Source organism: Sporobolomyces salmoneus (assembly GCF_050403485.1).
Source record: "Sporobolomyces salmoneus JCM6883 DNA, S_salmoneus_JCM6883_v1_ctg53, whole genome shotgun sequence".
In the NCBI taxonomy this organism is placed as follows: Eukaryota; Fungi; Basidiomycota; class Microbotryomycetes; order Sporidiobolales; family Sporidiobolaceae; genus Sporobolomyces; species Sporobolomyces salmoneus.
Window position 1 is genome coordinate 27198 of NW_027481110.1, and position 24863 is coordinate 52060.

The window sequence follows — 24863 nt, forward strand, 5'->3', positions numbered from 1 at the left end:
CGTCCCTCCATCTTAGCCACCGAACGCAACTAGATCCATATATTCCTCCTCCGTGACCAACTCATGCCCTTCGAGGAAATCAAACCACTCAATCAAATGTTGTTTCATTACTCCGATTCTCGAACTTCTTCCTCCTCCTGCTCCTCCTCCTGCTAACGAGAGATGTCTTGTTTCCTCTAACTCACAGTACATCTCGAGACTGTTAGCAAAACGTCTCCATCCAGAAGCGACGAGAGAGAGAGAGAGACAGAGAATTAACTCACGGTCCTGAATGAAACGAGAGACAACGAGTTTCAAGTCCTCTTGATCGAGTCCTTTCTCCTGAATGAATTGTTTGAGCAATTCAGAAGTGATCGAAGCTGGAGTCGGTTTCGGTAGGTTCTCAATAACGGTTCTTCCTCCTTCTTCTTCTCCTTCGCCGTTGCGTGAGGGTCGAGGGAGATTCGGTGGAATTGTTGATGAAGCTAGGAGCGATAAGAACTGAGCGTGGAGGGATGCAAGAAGTGAACGTGACTATAGTCATGAGTAGAGAGTCTTGATTCAGTGCACTGTCGGCTGAGGGGAGAGGGAACGCTTGAGAAGACGGAAAAGAAATGGAGTGCGCACCTTTTTCGCGTTTGAGATACTTTCCTTCGCTTTCTCCTTCCAAAACCGCCTTCTCTCTTCCAGACTCTCCCCTGATCCCTTCTCCTTTCCCTTTTCTCCAATCGTCGATTCTCGTCTACTCGCACTCGAACTCAATTCCGAAGATCGACTATCCCTTCTCGTCTCTCCCTCCGTTTCCGCCTCCCTTCGATCTCGGTCGGATCCAGTGACAGTATCGTTGGTAGCACGTTGAATGATCCGATTCTGCCACTCAATCGCTTGAGCGTTGAAATCCTGAATCCCCAATTTCCTTCTCTTATTCCCTCCTTGTCCCTGTCTACTCTCATTCTCTTCTCCTTCTCTCATGACACTGATCGTTGAAGATCTTCGTTCCTGCGTTTGCACTGGAGATGGTACCTCCTGAGCCGAGTTCCGTCGTTTTCCTCCTCCTCCTGACGGTAATTCGAGGTTTCCTTCCTCTTGAGGAGAGAGAACAGTAGTAGGTAACGAAGTATCGGTCGTTGGATGCGGAGTCGGAATGATTCGGTTCCAATTCGTTTGAGCTTGATACTGTTCAAACGCGATTTGATGATCTTTCGCCGCTCGATCGAAATCAGTTTCTTCCCCCTCGTTTCTTCTCTCTCGTTCTTCTGCAGCGTTGTTGTCATTGCTTGTGTTGTGGGGTGGGACGGCGGGGATAGTGAGATCGAAAGGAGTGGAAGAGGAAGAAGCGGCGTGTAGGTTCGGGAGATCGAAAGTTTTCCAGCTTGATGAACCGGTTTCGAGGGGTTGACTAGTAGTTGCTGTCTGGTCGAAAGAGAAGAATGGGAAAGGGTTATGCTGATTTTGATCGGTCGATAATTGCTGCTGTTGGTGTTGGAAAGAAGGAGGAGGAATTGGAAGTTGATGAGAATACGACTCTGGAGCTGAATTAGTCGTCGAATGAGGTGGGAACGGTAGAGTCAATTCAACTGGAAAGGGATACGATTCATTCGAAGAAGAAGTAGTCGTCGTCGTTGTCGAGGGAGGAGGTGGAGGGAGTTGAAAAGGAGATTGTCTCGAATTTGAAGTTTGAGCTCCAAGGGAAGGATCAATATTCATATCGAGGTAAAGGTCCTCGATTCCTCCTCCTCCGGTTCTTTCGACTGTCGTTGGGAGACTCATCTCCCGTGATGCACCGGCAGGAGTCATCGATCCTCCCCGTTCCTGTTCTCCTTCGCCTTCTCCTTCTTCAATCGGTAGTGCTGGTTCATCGAGCTTGAGCTCCCCTTTCAAAGCCATTGAGATAACTTGTTTCCCTCTATCTGATTCAGTAACCGCTTTCAAATTCGGAGTCGTGAAGGTATAAACTAATCCACTCTCCGAAACGACCAATACTAGACAATCCGTTCCCGTCAACGTACTCAATTCGAAAGCCTGTCGATCATCAATCTCGCATCAATCTCTTTCTCTTTCGAGATATGGATGAGAAGGAGAGAGAGAGGACTGACCTTTTTCATGAGTCCGGATTTTCGTTTCGTAAAAGTAACCGTCCTCCTCGCTTTCTCCTCTATGAAGCTCATACTAATCTTCCTTCTCCCAACGCTCCCACTATTCCTTTTCTTCAAATTCTTCTCCTTCTCCTTCTCCTTGGCAGTAGTCGATTTCGTCGTAGCTTTCCCCTTTCCTTTCACTTTCTTTCCCGGAGTTTCTTCTTCCTCAACTAAGAGATCTCCTGACCCCGCTCCGTCATCTTCGATCTCATCCTCTTCTTCGTCTTCTTCTTCTTCGGCGACGTCCTCAAGGGAGAGTCCTTCAGCTTCAGCAAAAGCTTCCATTTCTTCCCTCCTAGTTCTTCCTCTCCCACTCATTTTCTGGAATTTCAACTCGACTGATCCCTTCCCTTTACTGGATGTTGTGGATGTTGGACGATTGTGAGAAGAGAGAGATGATTCGAGTTGAGTTGAAGGTCGGAATGAAACGATTCCTGATGATGAGGATTCTTTCGAGCTCTTGGATTTAGAGGTTGAGGCACGGGGAGGCATGTCAGCCTACTGAAAAGTTGAACAGATCGATCAGGCTTGGTGGAGAATCGGTTGACAGAGCGAGATAAGCGGAGAGAGAGAGAGAAGAGCGCTGAACGTGGGGGGCGAATCGAACCCTCAAAGCAAAGCGCGGCAAGTGCTTCGCTCATTTTTTGTTCAGAGCAGAAGATCGGTGTAAAGGTGAACGGTCAAGAGAGAAAGCAGTACAAGTTCAAAAGCGAGGATTTGGATTGCCTTGCCTTCGCGAGCAATCTGTTTAAAGCGAAATTGCGACTAGTTGCCATCGCAAGAAAGAGTTGCCAAAGTTCACGACGACTCGGTAAAACAGCTTTTCCTATTTGCTTTGCATTACCTTAGTAGGAAGTAAAATCGATATGGAGGGGAGGGGAAAGTGTAAACTAGCTCAACCAGAAAGAAAGAGAGGGAAGAGTAGGAGAAGCTCAAAAAGAAATCTCAGGGGAAAGAACCTAGGTTGCGAGTGGTGTCGTAAAGAGAGACAGAGACAGAGACGAGGGAGGGGACAAGTAACATGCCGACACTGAAAGAGTAGGAAGAGAGGAGAAGAGATGGGAGAGAGTGATCTCGTTCAGAACATGTCTTCAGCCGATTTCCTCGCCAACCTTCGAACTTTTTTCTTGTATCCCGATAAATCTTCCCTTACTTCTTTCTGTAAATCGTCAAATGGAACTTGATCAGTTGAATTGATCCTCAGGAGGAGCAAGGGAGAAAGATCAGGCTATTGACGACTTACGGCAGCATCGACATTCGCAGGAGAATTACAATCGGGTACATCTTGACTCAACAGACTGATCACCGAGATCAACTACTCCACAAATCAAGCGGGAGTGTCAGTCAAATATCGACAATCCAGAACTCGCGAGTTTTCTTTTTCCTCCTCCTTGAGGACGGAAGATCTCGAGCAAGCAAAAAAAAACGAGACAGCGAAACAATAGCTTACGATAGATTCGACACCATGAACCGGTAACCATCTCTCACTCGCATCCTCGTATCCGTACTCATCGTGACCAGGTTCGTGTAAAATCGAAATACAAACTTCTCCATTCTTGTAAACTGTCGTGTCTCATTCCCTACATCAGCACTGTCTCGTCGTGGGAGATGGAAGGGGAAGGAGACTGACTGTTTGGATGCCACATTTCCGTCAAAAACTTCATCTTTGGAGGACGGAGAGGGAAATCGGGAGGAAAGGTCAAGAGGGCTCGGAAGAATCCTCCTTCGTATAACGTATCAGGTGGTCTACATCATCACATCCCACATTGAATCGTCAGTACCACAGAGGAGAGAAGAAGGGAGAACAGGAGAGAGAGAGGAGAGAGGAAGGGAGAGGGAACGGACCCAAAGATTGTGATTTCCCATTCGAACACGTTATCATCGTCTACCAGACCAGCCGAGAATCCTTCTACCGGATGTTTCCTCAACTCTACAATGGAAATCCGCGAAGAGAGAGAGAGAGAATGAGTGAACGCGTTTCAAAAGTGGAGGGAAAGGAAGGAAAGAGGAAAACTCACGTTGTAATTGACGAGTGAGTTGAAGGGACGCTGAAGAGTTTGCCATTTCTGAAAGTCGACGCACGGGCTCTGTTCGAACGAGAGAGAGGAGAGATGAGGAGAGATGAGGAAACGAGAGAGGAGGTGGCGATCCGAGGAGAGAAGTTCACGTAGCGGTCTTGCGGCCCGATCTTCTGGTCAAGGAGGCTCGTCTGATGTAGTCTCGGTCGAATTCGATAGTGGTAGAGGAAGGGGAGAAAGAAGTTCGCTCGCGGTCTGTGAATCATCAGACTCTTTCCTCTCACTCCCTCCTCGAGGCAATGGAGATCCACACGATCCCTACACGGATTCCATCAGTACAGATCATCTATGATTTCGTAACTCCTCAAGAAGAATCATTCCTCCTCGAAGTGAGCTCACGAATCAATCAACTCTCCCTCTTTCCCTCTGTCCGGCTGACTTAGCTCTCTGAACGGAATAGCATATCGATCAAGTAGGAGGTACAACAACAGGGAACACTTCAAACAAGAACTGGGGATGGAAAACCTTGAACGGTCGTCGCTCAATGTACTGGGGTCAGTTTCTCTCTGCACTCTCTCCCTCTCGTGTAGAGCCACACTGATGAGATTGTGATTCTCAGGAGGTACTATCCTACCGAATTCGAACGCTTTGATTCCGACTGCGTTTCCGAAGTTCATGGATGGAAGTTGGCCAAATGTGTTGGAGAGAATCGCGGAGACGGGAGTGTATGATGAGTATAGTGGAGGGAAGGGCAAGGGAAAAGAGAGAGGGGCGAATCATGTGAGTTGCCGTCCGCAAGACGAAACGAGAATCCGAGGCACTCTCGCCAATTTCGTTTTTCGCGTGTTGCGCTGACTCTTCAGATCTCTGTTGCCTCGTGATGTTGCAGTGTCTGGTGAACGAGTACGTTTCACTGTATCCTTATTCTCCCCCGTGCATAATCATCGCTGTCTCGCGCTCTACTCAATCTCTCGCAATGGAAATTCGAGCTACTCGTCGCAATCCTGAACTAACTCCTTCCTGTATTTTTCCTCCCTCGCATAGGTATCTTTCCTCACAAGGTATCCTCCCGCACACCGACGGACCCGCCTACCAACCCTGCACTACGACCCTCTCTCTCGGTTCCCACACGATCTTGTCTCTTCGCTCGAATCCCCTCAGCCAAGCTACCTCCTCCTCCTCTTCTTCTTCCCCTAGTCCTGATCCCGCCATTCCCCAGTCTTCGACGACAACAGAAGGAGCAACAAAGAACGAGGAGATCGATAAACTCGAACTCTTCCTTCCCCCTCGATCACTCCTAATCCTCTCCTCCACTCTCTACTCCGACTACTTACACGGGATCCAACCATTCGAAATGTCACCGATAGAGTCGCTCAAGAGTTGTGCGAATTGGGATCAGTGGTGGAACTACCTCGAAGGAGTCGAGGAAGAGACGAGGGAGGGGGTCGAGGGATTGTTCGAGGGGCAGAAAGAGGGTGGGGAGCGGGAGAAAGCGTTTGAGGAGTTCAAGAAGGGGCTGAAGGATTTGAACCTACTCGCGGAAACGGAGACTCGAGAAAAGGGAGAAGAGGAACGGAAAGCTCAAGCACAGATCACAGAGGCGCAAGAAGAAGCAGAAGGATGCGAAGAGATCGGGCCAAAGACGCCTTCGTGGACGCAAGTCGAATGGATCGCTCGTGTGAAGGAGCAGAAACGAACGATAGAAGAAGGAAACGGTTGGAAACGAAGTAAAAGGGTCAGCTTGACATGTAGAAGGGTCACAGGGAAAGTAAGAGATTTGAGTGGACTACTGGGGTCGAAGGGGAAGAAGTGATCAATGGAAGCTCAATCCTTGCTGGCACGAAGAATAAGATGAGGCGAGCTTGGGTCTCTTGGTTTCTCTCGTTCTTGCTCTCGCTCTGTCTCCCGCTCTGGATTATCAAGGGCTCTCTTATGCTTCTCAAAAAGTGTCTTTACATTCCGTTTTGCCTCTCGCGAATCACACGTAAGCAGCAACAGTACATCTGAAAAATCGAACATCGAAAGAATCAAGTCACAAACTCGTGTCCTCCCGCTCCCTCCTTGTTGTCCTCGTTCACTTCCTCATCCCGACGACTTCACCGGCTCCTTCACCGCCAGCCTCAGTAGCCTCCGGACCAGATCCTCCTTCAATCGACGTCGATCCCTCGATCCCCCCCGTATCCGCGTTCCAATCCGTCGTTTCCGCCCCTGTAGGGGTCGCGACATTCGTCCCTTCAGCCCAAGTCTCCATAATCGTCGTTGTCTCAGGGTCCAAGGTCGCAGTGGGAGTTGGAGTAGGAGTAGGTTCAGGGATAAGTTCGGTCGAAGTCCACGAGTTCCATACCTCCTCCGCCGAGGAGAACGCTGAAGAGGGTTCGATCGTGTCCCAGTCGGTACTGTCGAGTTCGGTTGGGATCGAGGCCCATGGATCGGAGGAAGTCGAGGGAGTCGAAATGGAGGGGACAGAGTTTGGATCACTCGAGGAAGAACCTGAAGAGGCTTCGTCGCTCTGAGCTGCGGCATCTTTCCCATCCGACAACGACGAAGACGAGTTTTTCTGCAACCCGACTCCCAACCCGACTCCGAGCACAATGAAGAGTAGGAGAATCCCGCCGACGATGATCCAAACCTTCTTCCTATTCCTCCCCGTCTTCTTCTCCCCCAATGCTCCTTTCTCCTCCCTATCCTCGTCTCGCTCCACGTCCTCATCTCCCCCGAGTAATCTACTCAACACCCCTCCTCCACTTCCTCCCGCAGCGCCGACGCCCAACCCGCTCGATTTGCCTCGTTTCCTCAAACTTTCAATCTCCCTCGCTCTTTCTTCGTATTTCTTCGCCGCTGATCTCGCACCAGCTCCTTCACCGCCGAGCGACGGTACGGGCTGGTAGACGGAAGAGGTTCGACGGGAGGAAGTCGAGAAGGAGGAGACGTGAGGAGGATTCGAATCCGTCGTGGAAGATGAGGTACGGGGTTGAAGGTCCAGGAGAGAGATATCGTAGCCTTCCTGCATCGTCACTCGGCGGAGTTAGAACCGGGTAGATGATAGAGGGAAGGGGAAAGGAGGAGAGGGAGAGGGACCTACTTGGATTTCTTCTTTCGTCAAGTTCACTTTGTCCATCTTCTCTTGCTCTCCGGGTCCTGCTCCTTGACTTCTCTTTGTGCTGTCCATTGCTCTGTTGTCGTTGAACGTTCTTCGAAGTTGACACGAACCGCTTTCTTGCTTCAATTGACGAAACTCCCTCGCTTGAAGATGCGTTCTTGTCGATGAGCTGGCGCTGGACGAGTCTCGGGCAGTCGTGTGACGGGAAGAATCGCAGGCGCTCGACGCGATGGTGAGACGAGCAGGAAGGAGAACGCCGTTCAGGCCATTGAAGAGACGGGAACGAAAGAAGCGATCCGAGCACGAGCGATCAATGCTTTGTTCAATTCAGCGACGATGACGATGACAAGATCGAGACAAAATGAACGGAGATGATCAATGGAATCCTTACAACACCTAACGAGAAAGCAGAATAAGCAGCTATATAATCCGACAAGGAGAAAATAGAATACGATAAGAATGAGAATCGGGGGAGGAGAAAAAGAAATCTCGATCTACGAGTAAGCAAAGAAAGATCGAATCCAGACCGCTCTAGATGAGTAGCCGGAGAGCGGAGGTGAAGACAGAGCAGGGAAGGGAGGGGAAGGGTACAGTAGGAATTGTAAAGGAGAGAAAGGAGATTGCACGCCGGCGTTAAGGGGAAAATGGGTATCGAAGATTAAGGTAGACGAGAGGAGAGGGGCTAATGTGTTTAGAAGAGCGTGTAGATAGCGATTCCAGCGGCGGAAAGGAGAGCGACGATAGAAGAACCTCCAGCGAGGCGAGAGGAAGTAGCGGAATTCGTCGTTTGCGCGGCGTTCGAGTTGTTGACACCCGATACTTGAGGAGTTTCGAGAGCGGGTACACTCGCAGTTGAAGTAGGGGTCGATTGAGCGTTATAAGTCGCGTGACTCGAGATCGCAGAAGACGAGGCAGCGGAAGTCGCAGTTGACGAACGGGAGACGACGGAGGTGGATTGTGCGGGCGCAATCGTTCCGGTTACGGTTGCGAGTCCTTCGGTTTGACAGAGGTCGACGAAGGAATTGTACGAAACGACGACTTGGGTTGCGTTTTGAGCCGATTTCGTAGTGGTCGAGATCGAGGCGGCGCATGCTCGAAGGTCCCCAAGGGTTTGGGTCGAACAGGCGCAAGCGGCGATCGTGGCTTGGTCGGTTCCTTTCGCGCAAGTCTGAGAGAGGGAGCGTGAGTTCAGGCCAAGGTCACGGCGAGGAAACTGAGAGAGCATTGGGAACTCACTTCGAGATCAGCGAGAGGAACTGCGCACGCTTTCTGCGAACTCTTCGTTTGGTACGAAAAGAGATCTTCGAGGTAAGACGATTGCGAGACGGTGTGAGTCGAATCCGAGTCGGCCCTCTTGGCGAGAGATGAGAGAACGTCTCCCGAGATTCGGGTCGAGGAGAATGGGGAAGGTGCGGCCGATACGAGAGCTACATAGATGAAACGCCAGAAGAGAGGTCAGTCAGTACGTTCGGGGTTTGAGAGAGACCGGGTCAAGCGGGGAGAGATCGAGAAGAGAGAGCGCGTACCGGTCGCGAACAAGAGAGTGACAACGAGAGGAGATTGAGCGAGCATGGCTGAGTTTGAACGAGTGTGAATAGTCTGGATAGAGTAGAGTACAGGAGAGAGAGAAGCGGAATGGAAGAGGGGTTCGAGTGGGAAAAACAGGGGGAGAAGTTTCATTTCTCTTTTCTTTTTTGATCTTCCCTTGAAAAAAATTAAACGATTGAGATCTACCCGGACTACCCCGGTAAGGAAAGTCTATAATGACCCGATTCCGAAACATAACCCTCGTTTCCTTCTCTTTCCTCTCTCGATTTCTTGCGAAAACCCTCTTTTTGCCTTTGACCGTCTTCCGACGAGTGACATTCGCATGCCTAGGTTTCTTGACCTTTGGGAAAGGGTTCTTCCCGCGCGGACGGAGTCAAACTTCCGACGAAAAAGCCTCGTTTTGCTTTTTTCATTCCAAGCTCGAATCGAGCGCGACGGCGACTTTGTTTCGAGGGTGACTGAGGGGTGACTCGAGCGACATAGCTCAACGCTGTAGCCTTTGACTGCCTTCGAATCGACTCTTGCGACCCGTTACGGACCCCGCTTGCAGAGAAGTATCGTTCGCAGATTTTCTTTTCTCCTTCGCTCAACCGCTTCGCGAGCGCGCTTTGAAATTCGCTCGAGCAAGCTCAGCAGAGACATTGCGTAAGACGCCGTGAACTGGAGCGGAACTATCGTGTCTGGTCGCGAGAGAGCGGAGCTCAAGCCTGCGTATACAACGGATCTCTTTTCGCCTCTCGAGCTCGACGACAAATGACATGGAGAGATGGCTGATGAATTATGCGAGAGAGATAGACAGATAGTGCGAGCTAGACTAGAATAGATAGATAGTACGGATATAGAGAGTCAAAACAAGTGATACACAAGACCTCAAACCATCCGCCCAAATAGAGTAATTGTACACTTCGCGCCGCACACCTCCTCCTACTGTCGCTTTTTTGTTTTAGCAAACCATCTGTACCGATTCTCTCGGTACTTTTACTTCCCTCTCAACCGCCTGCTTTCGCACTTTCCATTCCCTACTTCTCTCTTCCCATCTCTCCGCCTCCTTCTCCACTTCCTTTCCCTCCTCATCCTGTCCCAAAAGATGTCTTCTAACGTATCCATTCACGAGCACGTTCTCTGGGTCGACTCGAGATCGAACGGACATGAAGTCGCGGAAACGAGGGTACGTTTCGGCGAGGATGGAAGGTGTGAGAGTATGAGTTTTCGCCCAGTGAGGTCGGCCGGAATGAAGTGTGATGAGAGAGGCGAACGTGTTAAAGGTCGAACGATAGGCGACGGGGAGATTGTAAGGACTGTCGGAATCGTCGAGGGATCAGTCTTTGCGATCGAGGGAGAAAGAGGACAGAGAAGAGACTAACCGGTATTGAATCGCACCGAGGAAAGTACCCCTTTGTTCGTAACAAGGACTCAACCAGACGTCGTCTTTCTCAGTCCATCGGATTTCGATGGGGAAATGAGCTCGGAGAGTGTAGCCTTCGGGATTGTGCAGTTCTCGAACGTGCCATTCCGAGAGGGAAGTGAGGGCGGCAGTCGTTGAATCGTAAGGTACGGAGGATTCGTAGGTGTATTGAGGGCTATCAAAATCGATAAGGGTTAGTTGGAAGAAGGGAGAGGAGAAAGAGAGAGGAGACGAACAAGCCGCAATCATAGTTGAAGATTCCGATTGAAGTATCGACTCTGTACGTTGGTTCATCCTCCAAGATAGGCCAAGGTAATGTCGTATCTTCGTTCTCTTCGATCGGAGCTGAAGCAGCTTCAGGTAATTCGAGTTCAGACGTAACTGATCCAAGCGGCGAAGAAGATCGTTCGATGACCGTATCCGATGAAGTCGGAGAAAGGGTAGGAGGAGTCTGAGGAGGAGTCAAGATATCTGAAGGAGGTTTCGCGAGCACTCGATTCTTCGTTTCCGTCGTCGGAATCGTCAATAGAGGGGTTGATTCGTCTTTTTCTGTGAGTTGCAATCGAGGTTGAGGCCATTCGATTCGGCCGAAGAGTTCGGAAAGTCGTAAGGGACCGGGTTGGTGCACGAGATTCCACATCAGGTGTGCGTGGTAAGGGAGGATCGAAGGGAAAGTGCGGGAGAGGAAGAGAGCGGCGGCGTGGAAATGAGTAGCGAAGAATCGTTCGACGAGCCAGGTTTTGAGGGCGTTGGGTTTCGCCGAAATGGCCTAGCAACGCGATGGAGTTAGTATCGTAGTTTCAGGGAAAGAGAGCGAGCTTTGCTCACCTTTTTCGTTCGATTCATCCGTGAGACCTTCACCCGACCAATCTGAGGGAACCACCAACACCTGACATGCTCTGCACTTTCTGCGATCTCCCTCCAATGCTTCTGAAACGTATCGAACCTCATACTGAAACATTCCTCCTCGAGCTTAAAGTTCGTTTCCGCCCTCATTCCGACTCCAACGATAACTCCCACTACTCCCAATCCACAAAGTGCACTCATGAATAGATCACTATCCTCTTCCCTCGAAACTCGAACGATCGGAGCATCGGGAAGCGGTAAAACGATATCCAAGAACGTGACATACGTCGATAAACTCCCAAACGTAACTCCCGAACCATGAGTCGAGGTAGAGATTGCTCCGGCGAGGGTTTGATCCGAGATTGAACCGAGGGAAGAGAGGGCCAAGTTCGATTCTGCGAGTTGAGGGTGCAAGTTTCGGAGAATGATTCCTCCTTCCGCATGAAACGTTTTCGATTCTTCATCAATCTATACACCGTAAACAGGTGTCAGTTATCGAAAACGAGGTTGCGATCTTGAGAGATCGCTCGACTTGGCTTTCCATGTGAAAATTGGATGATTCGACTCACTTGAATCACTCGATCGAGTCCTTTCAGATCAATCACGTATCCACCAGTACAGACGATATCACTGGGAGAATGTCCAGCTCCAGCTGCCCTCAGTTCTTTCCCTAACCTCCTCGCGAGTTCAACGATCCATCTCACTTGATCGACAGATCGAGGCGTGAAAGTAGCTTGAGTTTGTGATCGGAAAGTTGTGGCCCAGTTTTGAAAGACGGAAGAGACTGAACCGGGATGGTGAGTGATCGGAGAGAGGAGGGAAGAGAGATCAGAGTCGGAGAGGGAGGAGAGAGGAGGTGAAGGAGGTACAGTTCCGGCTGCTACCATTCTACGATAGCGATGGAGTATGTAAGGGTATAAAGAGTCGAAGTGGAAGTGAAGAGAAGAGGAGAAACACTCTATCGATTGGAGTTGGCGATCTCCTGAATCGACAAAATTGATTACGTTTTTTTGGCGTTCATCGCCTCGGCCTTCGAGAGTTTGCCGAGAATCGGATTCCACTCCAGTAGACGCGCACGTGTAATCGACATCGTGATCCTCAGTACAAACTGAAGTTTGCAGCCATTGCAAAGTGACTTCGACGAGCCGGCGAACAATTCTGACTCCCAGCATTCCTCAAATTCTCTCAGTTTTCGGTACCCTTGTCCTGCAATGCGCCGTGAATTGCTGGTCAAGTCGAGGGTTCTGTGAGCTAGGGGTTACCTCACGAGTGGTCCTAACAAGACAAACAATGAGGGAGAGAGACGTAGAAAGAGGAGGAGTTTCATTGACATCGCGAAAGCAATCGTTATGATCTGTTCTTTTTGTGACTCTATGCTGTCTCAGTACGTAGTCGTGACCGTAGGGTAGCTTGATGTTCGAGAGAGGAATCGACGTTGATAGTTGAGCTGGCCGGCTGACGATAAGTATCGGGATTCGAGCACAGACCGAGCTTGTTCGCAATCATCTGCTGATGCTGATGACCCCAGGAAGGAGATCCCAACTCGTTGATCATCATCGTCCTCCAACGCTCTGGTTTATCTTCTGATGATTCAGCATCGAACGGTAAGGACGACGAGCTAGCTTCCATTGATCAGGCGCCCGCAACTGGATCGCGTCGTCCTTTCAGCTGGCTTGTCCATAAAGGGAGTTTTGATCCGCGTTGATCCAAGCTGGCCGAGAGGAGGAAAGATACGTCGATCCGGAATCAGTCGCGATGGATTTCAAGCGCGGACAAACACAGAGAGGATTCACTTACAGCTCGCTTCCTACACTCTCGCCATGAGGCTACGATAGATGACGCGCAAGAAGTACGTCCTGAAGTTGACCAAGCTCGAGTGACAATCGCTTAGAACCAGATGCTGATACTGAAACTCGTTTCGAGACTCTTCATCGCATGCCACCACCTACTCATTCAACTGAGTCAGCTTGCACAACTTGTTCGACAGGAACAGGTAGCTCGAGAGCAGGGCGAGGAGAGTGAGAGGAGAAGAACGGGAGCTTACCCTGGAGGCATTACGAGAATGTCTCCCGCTTCGAGGACGATCTGTTGTGCAACCGGCTCGGCGTACTGAAGGTAATGACGAGTGTAGTTCGAATCAGAGAGGTCGGAAGAAGAGGATGTAGAAGGAGGAGAGGAGGGAAGAGGTTGAGTAACATCGATTGTCGAAGTGTTTGTCATGTATTCCGTCGTCGCCCCCTTCGACTCTTCGTCTTCATCGTTGTCGTTGTTGTTTGATCGTCGTCCAAAGGTCGACATGTGAGGAGAGACTGAAGGAGGAGCGATCCAAACCCATTTCTTGCCGACTACTTGAACTGTGAATTGAAAGACTCCGATGAGAGATCAGTTCATGTCAAGCACTCGCTCGATAGAGGCTGGAACTCACTGTAGCAATTCCAGTAAGGATCCGTATGAGCCTGACTAACCGTTCCTCCTCTCCCCAACCAAGCGTTCATTATCCACCTATCCTCATTCTTCGGCTTCTCATACTCCTTGTACTGATCCTCCAGCGCAGGCGGTTCCGAATAAACGAGAGAAGGAATCGGGAAATCGCGTTCGAGGATCGGGAATTGGTTCAAGAGTGAATATTGAGCGAGATAATACTCCTCCCCTTCACTCTCCTCCTCTTGGTTGAACGTGGAAGAGAGGAAATCGAACCAAGGGATGATTCGTTGTCCCCATTCGGGTTTCGTGTAATCGTGACCGACTTCGACGGGGACTACTCGACCTTTTCCTCCTCCGATTGAACGCAGGTAGTTGACGTCTTTCCATTTCTCACAGGCGACCCAGTCCGAGGCGGCAGAACGAACAACGAAAGGGCGAGTGTGAGAGGGATCAATGGAAGGGAGGAGGAAATCTGGGAGGGAAGGGAGAACGGGGAGAGGTCGAGCGAGATAAGGAGGTTCGATCGTCTCTCGAGTGGTGCGCTCGAGTCGTTGGCGTTTGAGAGGTCTCTCGTGCTCCTCCTCGGGTAGTCGAGATTGAGCGATTGAGATGAGTTGGAAGACGAGCTCTGATCGATTTTGACCTGGAGCTCCAGCGACGATCAACGCCATGTCTAGATCCCTCACGACGTCGAGGAGGATCTCTTCACTTGTCTCTAGTCGTAGTAGTCGAGCGAGGGATTTGAGCAGGGTCGAATCGGTGTAGAGTCGTCTCCAACAGAGAGGAACAGAACGATAATCGAAGGAGTTCAACTTTTCGTTTGCGAGTCGAAGGAGTGAGGTCGATAGAGTCTCGGCTTCGTCTAGTTCTGCCGTCGTGAGACTTGCGTAGATACGCTCGAGAGGAGAGGAGGTTGAACGACCGCAAGGAGAGAGATCTGTCAAAGAAGCTACCGCGGTTCATCAGACAACGAATCCTGTTGAGAGCGTAGCAGACTGACCTTGACTAGTCTCTTGAATGTATGCAACCATCTCTCGTAGCTCCTCTGATGTTCCTCGCCCGGGAGGAGACTTCATCATTCCTTCCTTCAACTTTTCCCTCTCCTGGCCTTTTGAGTGTCTCTAAATCGACCGTGGTGGTCTGTCGTTGTTCCCGAGATTCGAATTGTTATACTCGAGCTGTTCACGGTCGGCCAGCTACGAGCTGAGTGAAGGTTACAAGTCGAGAGTGGAACTCTCTTCTCTCCCTCCTTCATCTCGCTCAAACCTTGAAGCTACTCTCTCGAAGCTACTCTCTCGAAGATGAGCACTACCGGAAGAGCAGTTTCGAAGCATACCCCTCGGTATCATTACGCTCTCCTCCTCGTGTTTGTCTCTTCTTTCCTACTCTCTCCTCCGCTCTACCTTTCTCCTCGCGTGCCGGGCGTTCTTCACTCACATGCGGTTCTCTCATACGCGACAGGGAGACGACAACCGGACTCGCGATCGATCGACCTTCTCTCCTCCAGCTGCTGCAGAAAGAACTGGCAGAATGGTTCGGAACCGCGGGAGGAGTCAATTCGAACGAAGTGGAAGTCGTCTCTGTGCAGCCTATGACCAGACAGTCTGTGGACGGAAAGGGGATATCGACAGATCGAAGAGTCGTATTGAGGTTTCCTCGTTCGTGAGTTTTCCTTTTCTCCTTCTCTCTTTGCTCTCTTCGTCACTTGCCTAAACTCCCTTGTACTCCCCGTAACAGTATCACTCCTCAACTCTTGACGGCGTTACCACTAATGACCTCGTCAAGTCATCGAATCCAACTGTTGAACGATTCGAGCGATCTTAGTCGACTGAACGGGTCAGCAGGTCAAGGACGGAGCGGGTACGAGGAATGGAGACAGGGGATACTCGCGGTTTGAAGGTAGGAGAAGGCAGGGCAGGAAAAGGAGATGAAGAATATGGAAGGTGAGCAGCGTTCCCACTTCCTAGTTCGAGACTCCTCGTCGAGACTCGCCAGAAACGAATCTTTCGCTGATACGCCCGGTCCTCCTCTCACGTGGCGGACATCAGATGTTCTAGACCGCTGACTCAGCGGGTTACCGGCAACTTCGAAGAATCGATAACGCTCGGATCCCCAAGTCGCATTGATCCTTTTTTAGTGCGATCCTTCCTCCCTCCTTGTTCTTTCCCACCAGTCGATGCCTCGAAGAACGTCATTCAGCGAGGAGAAGCAGTCAAGTACAAGAGCTCGAGCCCGGGAGGTCCCCTCTCCTCCTCCCTCATCCTCTTCGTTCTCGGATTCAGACCACGCGGAAAAGGGAGTAGGAGGAGCTTCCTCTTCGGACGACTCGGGTGACGACGACGAAGACGATCAACAGATACAAGAAGAACGAATCGCAAAGAAGAGTTTGCCTAGTTTGTTCCTCCTCACGATAGCAATTTGCGGTGGACAAATCGTCGCGAGTATTCTTTCTGCGTGCGTCGTTTTTCCTCGGTGAGCTGTCCTTTTGAATGCTAGCTGAAGGCATGGCGTACAGCTGGGGATCTACATATCTTTTCGAGCTCGGATTGACGACTCAGGTGACGGCGTTGATCTGGTTGGGAGGACCTTTGGCACAAGTCATTGTCCAGCCTATCGTCGGTGAGTCCAGTCGATCGCGCCCTCAGGCGACAATGAGACAGGGGCGCAGAGTGAACTGACTCTCTCTCTCTTTCCTATTCAGGCGCGGTTTCCGACGACGCAAGAGGGCGATATCGACGACGAGGATGGATCATTGGGTCGGCAATCGTCGTCGCAACTTCGATCGTGTACCTAGTACACGCTACCGACTTTTCGACTTATCTCTTCGATCGAACCCTCGAGGAAGAAACCGTGAGGATGTTGATAGCGGTCGTCTCTGTCTATATTCTGAATTTCTCTTTGATCGGACTACAAACGGGCACGAAGGTGAGTATCCGTGTACAAGATCTGGGATTTCGACGAAAACTTACTGACAGACTCGATCTTGTTTTCTTCGTACGCACACAGACGCTCGCCATCGACGTCGCCCCTCCGTCTCAACAACAGCGTACTTCAGCGCTCGGTAATCGACTTTCCGATGTCTGTTCCATCCTCGCTTACGGTGTCGGAGCTGTCCCTCTCGATAAGCTCAAATTTCTCAGCTGGATCGGAGGAGGCCAATTCCGAAAACTCGGTTACCTCGCCACCATGGCGATGATACTCACGGTCTCGATCACTTGTGCGACGCAACACGAGAAGCCGCAGCTGCAAGAAGTCGATACAAAGAGGATTGGACTGATTGGGAGGATTCGCGAATTAAAAGCGAATGTTTCGAAGGTACCCGTTTCGATCCGACGGGTCTGCTACGGTGAGTTTAAGTCTCTCCTTACGATCTGATATGCCCGGCTGGACTGATTCCCTCGGCTGTTAGTTCAAATCTTTAGCTGGATGGCGTTGTTTCCCTTTCTCACTTACAGGTGAGCGTTCCTCTCTCTGCCTCGCCCGCACTTGGCTGGACCTCAACAATGGCCCGTCTTCAGTACCACCTGGGTTGCGAATATCGCAGTCGTCTCGATTCAACCTACTCCCTCGGGCGACGATTCAGCACGACTAGGATCTCTCGCCCTCGTGTTTCACCAACTCGTCTGTCTCCTGACCGCCTCGACCGTTCCATACCTCACTCTCCTCTCTTCTGACAAATACTTCGCTCGCTATCTCAATGGGAGGAGCACTTTCCTCCGCCGAACGCCCGCACGAATCCTCCTCTTCCTTTCGGCGAGGAACTTCTGGAGTCTGGGTCTTCTCGTCCACGCCGTCTTGATGATGTGCACGTTCTGGATCGAGAACGAATGGGCAGCGGTGGGGATGGTCACAGCGATGGGTTTTCCGTACGCCGTTGCTCTTTGGGTACAGCAATCTACGCTTCCTTCTATCTCTCGCTGTGGGTTTTCTGACTCGTTCGATTGGATAGGCACCTTATGCACTCTTGACGGAAGCGTTCCTCGAGCAGAAAGCGAAAGCGAAGTGTCCTCAATGTTCGGAAGGCGATGCCGCGAAAGGAGGAGTCGAATCCCTCGACGACTACAACGCGGCGATGAACTCTGACTCAAGCGTTGATTTCGACCGGATCCCGATCTTACGCAAGCTCAAACGACGTTTTAAGCGCTCTCGATTCTCTTCCTCTTCCCCTTCCTCGTCTCCTCCTTCGACTTCCAAACCTCCTCAGAATCCCTCGACGAAAGAAGACTCTTCTCATCACCCTTCGTGCACGGAACACCCGAACTATGACCCATTCCTCTCGCGCCGGCCCTTCCAAAAACCTCATTCCCTCTCCTCCCGCCTCCTCGACGAGACCGAACTCTTTGATTCTTCCTCTTCCCTCGCCGGACTCTCCACCACAATCGTCACTCTGCACAACCTCTCGATGCTTCTTCCCCAGATGCTCATTGCACTCCTCGCGGCAGGAGCGTTCAAATTCGTCAATGATCATTTCGATGCGAAGATTTTCGATGGCGAAACGAAGAGAGATACGATGGAGATTGTTTGGTTGTTTAGAGCGACGGGGGCGTTGGCGTTCGTTGGGTGTGTCGTGACGAGGTTCTTTGGGGAGACGAGGTGGGAACAGAGCGTGAGGAAGAGGTTAAACGTCAAGAGGTGGATTTGATGAAGCTTTTCTCGAGAGTGAGGGCGATTTGTCTCTTAGCTGAGTAGCAACCAGACTGCGCCATTCTCGCTCGTCTGGGTCGCCAGGAACCAGCTTAGAGAAAACGATAGAGAGATTGCTCGTGCGATGACAAACACTATTCACAAATCTATTGAGTCGAGAGGCGAAACAAAGTCCAGCTTTTCCGGTTTCCTTCCTGCAATCCTGATTTATTGGATCTTCTTGTGGAACTTGTTGATGTCTCCCGAACGGTTCTCCTTGAACAAACCCGAGTAGAAGCGATGTTGACGCGCACGGACGGTCGATTCTTTCTCGGCGACGGCGTAGAAGAGCGAGCCCTGAATGCACGATATATCGTCAAAGTTAACTGAGATGAGTGCACGAATGACGAGCAGAGACAGGACGAACGTCGTAGATCGTGCGAAGATCTTCTTTCGTGACGATTCCATCTTTCGGCCAAACTGTTCCGGGCGAAGAGTCAGTATGCATTCATCCGAGCATCGTATCAGACAGAGGAGAGCGCACTGAGAAGGTAAGAGGCGAACCACTCGAAAAAAGCTCTACGACGGCGAGGGAAGAGAAAAAGAGTCAGTTTGACCTCCCTCGACCTGCGAGATGTCAAGAATTACTTACCCAATCCAGCCGATCGGCTGGAAGAGTACAGAACCGACCAAATCGTCAGTGAAACTCGATGACGAGAATGTCTGACGAGAATCTGTACTCACGTCAAGAACGTTGCGGTTTTCGCGAATCATCTTCAACCCTTCAATGAACGTCAATCCTCCTTTCTTGTCCTTATCGAACCTACATGCAGTGAACGAGTCAGTCCCAGCCTCTCCAGGGGAAAAGAGCCATGAAAAGAAAGCGCTCACTTTTCGAAAATCTCCTCAAACTTCGCACTGACGAAACGACCTTGAGAATCGTAAACTCCCGTATCGGATCCGTGTCGAGCACGATGGATCGACTTGACTTTGATACGGAGGAAAGGGTCGGGGATCCAGGAAGACAGAGTGAACCAGGAGAAGGTTGGGTGGATCAAGCTGCGAGGCACCGGCGATAAGACTCACGAATCGAGATGACAATGAAGAGAGAGGAAGACTCACAAGACGGCGAGGATGCACCAGATCAGAGAATATCCGAGGTTATGGAATCCGACGAACCTGTAACACAACGAGAGAATCGCAGAGCGGGTCAGCGCACGTGCTAGGTCCCTCTGGTTCGCTCGTGTGCTCACGTGTCCAAAGGCCAGATGATCCCATCGCCATCACGGTCAAAGAAGGAGACATGTTGCTGAAGTACAGATTCATGTTTGTGAGTTTCGGCGTAATCATTCTCGGTAGTTCCTTGAGGATGTTCAACCGTCGCCGCAATGTTCGCACGAGGGACGTCTATCACGACGACGAAGAAGCGTTAGCTGATAATGGAAGAGCAAGGTAGAGGGGAAACTGACAAGGATCCGCAAGTTTTTCATCGAGATCTTTCGAAACGGTCGGATTCTTTTGAGTACTCGACAACGCTTCGAGTTCTGTATCGAATCGTTTTCCAGCTGGCTCATCCTTCTCTTGCTCAGACTCGTCGTTCTGTCCGTCTTGAGAGGGTTTCGATTCTTGTTCAATCTTCTGCGAATCCTCTTCCTTCTCTCCTACCTTGTCACCCTCCTTCTTTTCGGTAGTAGCTTTCGTCTCCTTCTCCTTCTCGTCACGCTTTTCCTCTGATTCGGTACTTTTCTGTTTCTTGGCTTCAGGTTGACCGGATTTCGTCGAATCTTCTTTCTCTTCGGATTTCTTCTCCCCACCTTGTTGAGATTCGTGAACCAGGGTAACGGCTACGTTCTTCTTTCCCTTCTTTCCTTTCTTTCCTGACTTCTTTCCTCCAGTAGTACTCGAAGGACTTCCTCCCGTCGTCGTCGTCGATGAAGAAGGAGTCGCTTCTCCATTCTCGTTCTCCCTCTTTTGCGGTACGACTGGTTTCAATTCACTAGCTTGTTCGGGTTGAGGTTGGGTAGGAGGAGCTACATGAACATGCTTGGCGTCTGGGTTCGGGGTCGTTTCGTCGGGAGAGATCAAGAGAGAGGGATCTGGAGTTGGGTCAGAAGTAGTCGGTGCATGGTGAGCAGCTTCGGCGTAGGACATCGTAGAAGTCGATGGGAGAAGTGAAGGGAAGGAAAGGAAGAGTGATTCAGCGTGAAAGAAAGAGCGAGCGAGATGACCTCACAACTCTCGTCTTTTTTTGCTTTCTATTTCGCCGCACTGTTCAGCACGAGGTACAGTATGCAGATCAGCCTCGTAACGCACAGGAATTCTCGAGGAAGAGAGCGAATTTCTCGATAAATACTCACCAAATTCTTTGATCTCGTTTCGCGACTCACCGCATCTCTCGACTCTCTCCGACTTCGATATGACCTCCGAACTACCTTCGGCACCATTTCCTATCCTCACATCGGTCGAGAGCTTGCGGAAATGGCGTGCCGAGCAGGAGAAGGAAAGGAAATCAGTCGGGTTCGTTCCGACGATGGGAGCGCTACATGAAGGTCATTTGAGTCTCGGTAAGTGAGCTTCTCACTCTCAGGAAACTTTCTGTAGCGAAGCGGAACTGGGCGGAGCGCAGGAAGAGGTGGAAAGAGCTGCCTCAACTTGACTCAAACGGGTTGAGCTCTCGGATGCTCCGAGGACAGCGGAAGGTGGCTGCCGAGCCCTGTAGAAGTGTGAAAGGGCCGATATAGCTCGAGCGGGGGTTACTCTGTCGAGCAGCGACACTTGTTCGAGCTCGTTCCGACCTTTCTCTCGCTGACCTACTTCTTCCTCCCTGCACAGTTAACGAGTCCCTTCAACATTGTGACTCGACAGTCGTCTCGATCTTCGTCAACCCAGCTCAATTCGCACCTCACGAGGATCTCTCGACCTACCCTCGAACCCTCGAATCAGATCTCGCTCGCCTCACGACCTGTTCCATTTCTTCCCCGTCCTCGTCTTCTCCACGAGCAGTATCAGCTCTGTTCCTACCTCCAGTCGATGCGCTATACCCGAGTGGTATCACGACAGACGTATCGAAGCAACGGGGAACTTTTATCGAAGTGAAAGGTTTACAAGATAGCATGGAAGGGAAATCTAGACCTGGATTCTTCCGAGGTGTCGCTACTGTCGTCCTGAAGCTCTTCAATCTCGTTCAAGTACGCGTCTCCACTCTCTTCTTCCCGATTCAAGCTATTCAGAAACTGAATATCTCGATTCATACAGCCCACTCGAGCCTACTTCGGTCAGAAAGATATCCAACAAGCCCTCCTCCTCCGTCGACTCTGTCTCGACCTACACGTCCCCCATCCCCTCCCTCACAACCTCATCATCGTCCCAACTTTCCGAGATCCGAAAACTCATCTCGCTCTCTCGAGTCGGAACGCTTATCTCTCTCCGGCTGAATTCGAATGGAGTACGGTTCTCGTTGATGCACTCTTCGCCGCTCAGAAAGAATGGGACGCTCAACGATCAGTCGGCTCGGGAGCAGTCGACGTGAGGAGAGTCATCGAGCGAGCAGAGGAACACGTTTACGCGGTTGAAAGACAAGTCGAACAAGCCGGAAAGGGAGTCTCGGTCAAGCTGCTGTATATTGCGCTGAATGATCCGGAAGAGTTAGGGGATTTGGAGGGAACTGTAGAGAAGGGGAAAGGAGCTCTCTTGAGTGGTGCGGTGATGTTAGGCAAGACTCGACTGATCGATAATTTCGTATTGGGGGAATTTGAGTTGAACTCGAGCGAGGGGAGGTGAAAGGATAGACTAGAAAGGGCTTATCGAATTGAAAAGAAGTATCTATCACACGTCTCCCGAGTTCTGGAAGTGTCGAGTTGTTGCGCTCGATGACGACTGTTTCCCAGCGGGAAGAATCAGTCGTGAATTGGTGATGACGGCCAAGCTGACACGAAGACTTGTTGTCTTGCTCTTGCGCTACTCTGGGGGCTCCCCGGATTCTTCTCGTCGCAGCTGGAGGTGTAGTCTGTTGAAAAATGACAAGGGTCGCGTGAGTCTTCATAGCTTGTTGTGGAGGGAGAAAAGATTCGTAATTCAAAACTGACGGTGTTTCAGCTCAAGTCATCTCGTCCCTCTCTCGCCGCTGTTCTCGCTTCCTTCTTTCGCGCCATTCGTTGAAAGGTGATGGTCCACTCAGTAGATCGCGGGACAGGACGATCGAGCAGTGGAGACTCGCTGATCAGATCTCAAAGGGTCAGCGAGGCAATTTCATCCGAAGGAGAGCTGAGACGGACCTTCACCAGGTGTTGCGGTACTCGCTTATGCCAGTATCCCTTGTCGCCATTTCACGTATCCGGTCCTGCCTTGACCTGCTGACCCGTTCAGTCGACTCAAATCGCTCGAATCGTTCAACAGCTGGATTCGATAACTTGACGAGTTGATGAGTGGTAACGCCGTCAAGAGCTGAGGAGTGATACTGACGGACCAAAATGAGTGTCAGTAGAGGGACTCGTCAAGTCCGGACGAGAGGACAGAGGGCGAAAAGAGGAGTAAAGAAATACTCACGACCGAGGAAACCTCAACATGACTCTTCGATCTGTCGATTCCTCCTTTCCTTCCACAGACTGTCTGGTCATAGGCTGCACAGAGACGACTTCCACTTCGTTCGAGTTGACTCCTCCAGCGGTTCCAAACCATTCTCCTACTTCCTTCTGCAGTAGTTGAAGGAGAGTAGGTCGATCGATCGGGATTCCAGTCGTCGTCGCTCTGTACGGGGGAGTCGAGAGTCAGTCAGGACCTTCTGTGAGGAGAGTCGGAGGAAGGGAGAGAGTAGCAGAGAAGGACAAACACGAGGAGGAGAGCGTAGTGAAACCGAGGGATTCGCTTCGAGACTGATCTGCCGGCAGTGCTCATCTCCGAGAGAGTATCTTCGAAAATGGTGTGTGAGAACGGAGGGAGACAAGAGAGTTTCGCTCTTGATTTGCTATCATTCACTCAGCTCACAGCTGGACGACTTCAAACAGCTCGAGTACAGCCATTCAAATCGCGGGAACAACGACAGACCACCACGATCGATCTGGAGACGCTCAGAAAGCCAGGAGAGGGAAAAGTTGAAGGAAGGAATGATGAAGTCTCCTCCCGGTCGAGGGGCGTCAGAGGAGCTACGAGCGGTGGTCGAATTCGTTCACGAGACTAGTCAAGGTCAGGATGCTTCGCTCTCATCAGGATTCGTTGTCTGCTGGAGCGTACAGAAATCCACAGATCTTTCTCTTTGGGGTCGTTCCATCTCCTCCCTGCTTGATCGAATCCACGCAAGTCTCACGACGACAGAGGTAGACGAGGCCGAGACTCTATCGACCTCACTACTTCGACTCGCAAACGAGAAATTGAACTCTTTCGATTATCGTTCTGTTCCTCTCTGTTGGAGACGACTCTACACCGATTCGACCCTGCTCAAATCCCTCGCTCGACTACTACGACTAGAGACAAGTGAAGAGATCCTCCTCGACGTCGTGAGGGATCTAGACATGGCGTTGATCGTCGCTGGAGCTCCAGGTCAAAATCGATCAGAGCTCGTCTTCCAACTCATCTCAATCGCTCAATCTCGACTACCCGAGGAGGAGCACGAGAGACCTCTCAAACGCCAACGACTCGAGCGCACCACTCGAGAGACGATCGAACCTCCTTATCTCGCTCGACCTCTCCCCGTTCTCCCTTCCCTCCCAGATTTCCTCCTCCCTTCCATTGATCCCTCTCACACTCGCCCCTTCGTCGTTCGTTCTGCCGCTTCCGATTGGGTCGCCCGCGAAAAATGGAAAGACGTCAACTATTTGCGCTCGATCGGAGGAGGAAAAGGTCGAGTAGTCCCCGTCGAAGTCGGTCACGATTATACGAAACCCGAATGGGGACAACGGATCATCCCTTGGTTCGACTTCCTCTCTTCCACGTTCAACCAGGAGGAGGAGGAGGAGTATTATCTCGCTCAATATTCACTCTTGAATCAATTCCCTCTCCTCGAACGTGATTTCCTGATTCCTTCTCTTGTTTATTCGGAACCGCCTGCACTGGAGGATCAGTACAAAGAGTATGAGAAGCCGAAGAATGAGGAGGGGTGGATAATGAATGCGTGGTTGGGGAGAGGGGGAACGGTTAGTCAGGCTCATACGGATCCTTACTGGAATTGTTACAGTGAGTCTGATCTCTACCGAGCGAGTGCGTGACATGGACTGACCTCTCGTTTGAGCTTGTGAGCTCACAGTTCAGGTGGTCGGGAGGAAATGGGTTTGGATCGCTCCTCCTTCAGTCTCTCCTCATATGTCGACCTTTGGACGACAACCGAGGGATGACAACGACGACGCCGGTCAGGATGAAGAGTCGAAAGGAACGACAACAGAGTACATGACAAACACTTCAACGATCGACGTTACCCAACCTCTTCCCTCCTCTCCTCCTTCTACATCCTCTTCTTCCGACATCCAAGATTCGAACTACACTCTCCAATACCTTGAGCGCGTCGAATCGGTCGCACAACAGATCGTCCTCGAAGCGGGAGACATTCTCGTAATGCCTCCAGGGTAAGCTCCCTTTCTCTTCCTCTGCTCTCTCCCTCTTCCCGTTTCCTCGATCGACGTTCATGGTGGGTTTATGCACTCGCAATAAAAGTAGAAAGCTGACTCCGTCGATTGGTTTGAGTAGATGGTGGCATGCGATGAAGAGTCTCGAAACGAGTTTCAGCATTAGCATCTGGTTCTAGTCGGAAACTCGCTCTCACGTCCGGCTCTCCTTCAGAATGACTTCAAGAC

General features: G+C 50.9%; 13 protein-coding genes across 13 annotated transcripts; 5 read left to right on the plus strand and 8 right to left on the minus strand.

The window, feature by feature from the left end:
• Positions 1-12: 12 nt before the first annotated feature.
• Positions 13-2609, minus strand: JCM6883_000726 (MADS-box domain-containing protein; the record flags this gene model as incomplete). Its single annotated transcript, XM_076634165.1, has 4 exons — positions 13-176; positions 264-513; positions 607-2001; positions 2076-2609. 4 exons carry the CDS (start codon positions 2607-2609, stop codon positions 13-15), a joined length of 2343 nt encoding a protein of 780 aa, XP_076485833.1.
• Positions 2610-3195: 586 nt separating this feature from the next.
• On the minus strand, positions 3196-4181 carry JCM6883_000727 (uncharacterized protein; the record flags this gene model as incomplete). The annotated part of the gene is made up of 6 exons (XM_076634166.1): positions 3196-3276; positions 3361-3432; positions 3568-3680; positions 3748-3863; positions 3963-4047; positions 4136-4181. 6 exons carry the CDS (start codon positions 4179-4181, stop codon positions 3196-3198), a joined length of 513 nt encoding a protein of 170 aa, XP_076485834.1.
• A 253-nt stretch (positions 4182-4434) lies between these two features.
• Positions 4435-5948, plus strand: JCM6883_000728 (uncharacterized protein; the record flags this gene model as incomplete). Its single annotated transcript, XM_076634167.1, has 5 exons — positions 4435-4524; positions 4596-4689; positions 4755-4915; positions 5025-5038; positions 5180-5948. The coding sequence occupies 5 exons, from the start codon at positions 4435-4437 to the stop codon at positions 5946-5948; spliced, it is 1128 nt and encodes a 375-aa protein (XP_076485835.1).
• A 261-nt stretch (positions 5949-6209) lies between these two features.
• Positions 6210-7304, minus strand: JCM6883_000729 (uncharacterized protein; the record flags this gene model as incomplete). The annotated part of the gene is made up of 2 exons (XM_076634168.1): positions 6210-7139; positions 7218-7304. The coding sequence occupies 2 exons, from the start codon at positions 7302-7304 to the stop codon at positions 6210-6212; spliced, it is 1017 nt and encodes a 338-aa protein (XP_076485836.1).
• Positions 7305-7926: 622 nt separating this feature from the next.
• Positions 7927-8807, minus strand: JCM6883_000730 (uncharacterized protein; the record flags this gene model as incomplete). Its single annotated transcript, XM_076634169.1, has 3 exons — positions 7927-8403; positions 8472-8662; positions 8762-8807. The coding sequence occupies 3 exons, from the start codon at positions 8805-8807 to the stop codon at positions 7927-7929; spliced, it is 714 nt and encodes a 237-aa protein (XP_076485837.1).
• Positions 8808-9726: 919 nt separating this feature from the next.
• ALO1 (D-arabinono-1,4-lactone oxidase) lies at positions 9727-11921 on the minus strand (the record flags this gene model as incomplete). Its single annotated transcript, XM_076634170.1, has 5 exons — positions 9727-10081; positions 10148-10363; positions 10425-10957; positions 11017-11502; positions 11604-11921. 5 exons carry the CDS (start codon positions 11919-11921, stop codon positions 9727-9729), a joined length of 1908 nt encoding a protein of 635 aa, XP_076485838.1.
• Positions 11922-12921: 1000 nt separating this feature from the next.
• JCM6883_000732 (uncharacterized protein) lies at positions 12922-14489 on the minus strand (the record flags this gene model as incomplete). Its single annotated transcript, XM_076634171.1, has 4 exons — positions 12922-12979; positions 13079-13388; positions 13460-14395; positions 14459-14489. The coding sequence occupies 4 exons, from the start codon at positions 14487-14489 to the stop codon at positions 12922-12924; spliced, it is 1335 nt and encodes a 444-aa protein (XP_076485839.1).
• A 270-nt stretch (positions 14490-14759) lies between these two features.
• On the plus strand, positions 14760-15355 carry JCM6883_000733 (uncharacterized protein; the record flags this gene model as incomplete). Its single annotated transcript, XM_076634172.1, has 3 exons — positions 14760-14824; positions 14920-15120; positions 15196-15355. 3 exons carry the CDS (start codon positions 14760-14762, stop codon positions 15353-15355), a joined length of 426 nt encoding a protein of 141 aa, XP_076485840.1.
• A 279-nt stretch (positions 15356-15634) lies between these two features.
• On the plus strand, positions 15635-18100 carry JCM6883_000734 (uncharacterized protein; the record flags this gene model as incomplete). Its single annotated transcript, XM_076634173.1, has 7 exons — positions 15635-15912; positions 15974-16077; positions 16160-16383; positions 16465-16804; positions 16868-16913; positions 16977-17343; positions 17408-18100. The coding sequence occupies 7 exons, from the start codon at positions 15635-15637 to the stop codon at positions 18098-18100; spliced, it is 2052 nt and encodes a 683-aa protein (XP_076485841.1).
• A 209-nt stretch (positions 18101-18309) lies between these two features.
• Positions 18310-20232, minus strand: JCM6883_000735 (uncharacterized protein; the record flags this gene model as incomplete). Its single annotated transcript, XM_076634174.1, has 9 exons — positions 18310-18438; positions 18509-18561; positions 18626-18660; positions 18734-18750; positions 18826-18904; positions 18973-19140; positions 19204-19260; positions 19335-19488; positions 19551-20232. 9 exons carry the CDS (start codon positions 20230-20232, stop codon positions 18310-18312), a joined length of 1374 nt encoding a protein of 457 aa, XP_076485842.1.
• A 265-nt stretch (positions 20233-20497) lies between these two features.
• Positions 20498-21861, plus strand: PAN6 (pantoate--beta-alanine ligase PAN6; the record flags this gene model as incomplete). Its single annotated transcript, XM_076634175.1, has 3 exons — positions 20498-20645; positions 20914-21269; positions 21337-21861. 3 exons carry the CDS (start codon positions 20498-20500, stop codon positions 21859-21861), a joined length of 1029 nt encoding a protein of 342 aa, XP_076485843.1.
• Positions 21862-22380: 519 nt separating this feature from the next.
• Positions 22381-22974, minus strand: JCM6883_000737 (uncharacterized protein; the record flags this gene model as incomplete). The annotated part of the gene is made up of 3 exons (XM_076634176.1): positions 22381-22537; positions 22627-22827; positions 22910-22974. The coding sequence occupies 3 exons, from the start codon at positions 22972-22974 to the stop codon at positions 22381-22383; spliced, it is 423 nt and encodes a 140-aa protein (XP_076485844.1).
• A 209-nt stretch (positions 22975-23183) lies between these two features.
• On the plus strand, positions 23184-24814 carry JCM6883_000738 (uncharacterized protein; the record flags this gene model as incomplete). Its single annotated transcript, XM_076634177.1, has 3 exons — positions 23184-24249; positions 24320-24635; positions 24757-24814. 3 exons carry the CDS (start codon positions 23184-23186, stop codon positions 24812-24814), a joined length of 1440 nt encoding a protein of 479 aa, XP_076485845.1.
• Positions 24815-24863: the final 49 nt, after the last annotated feature.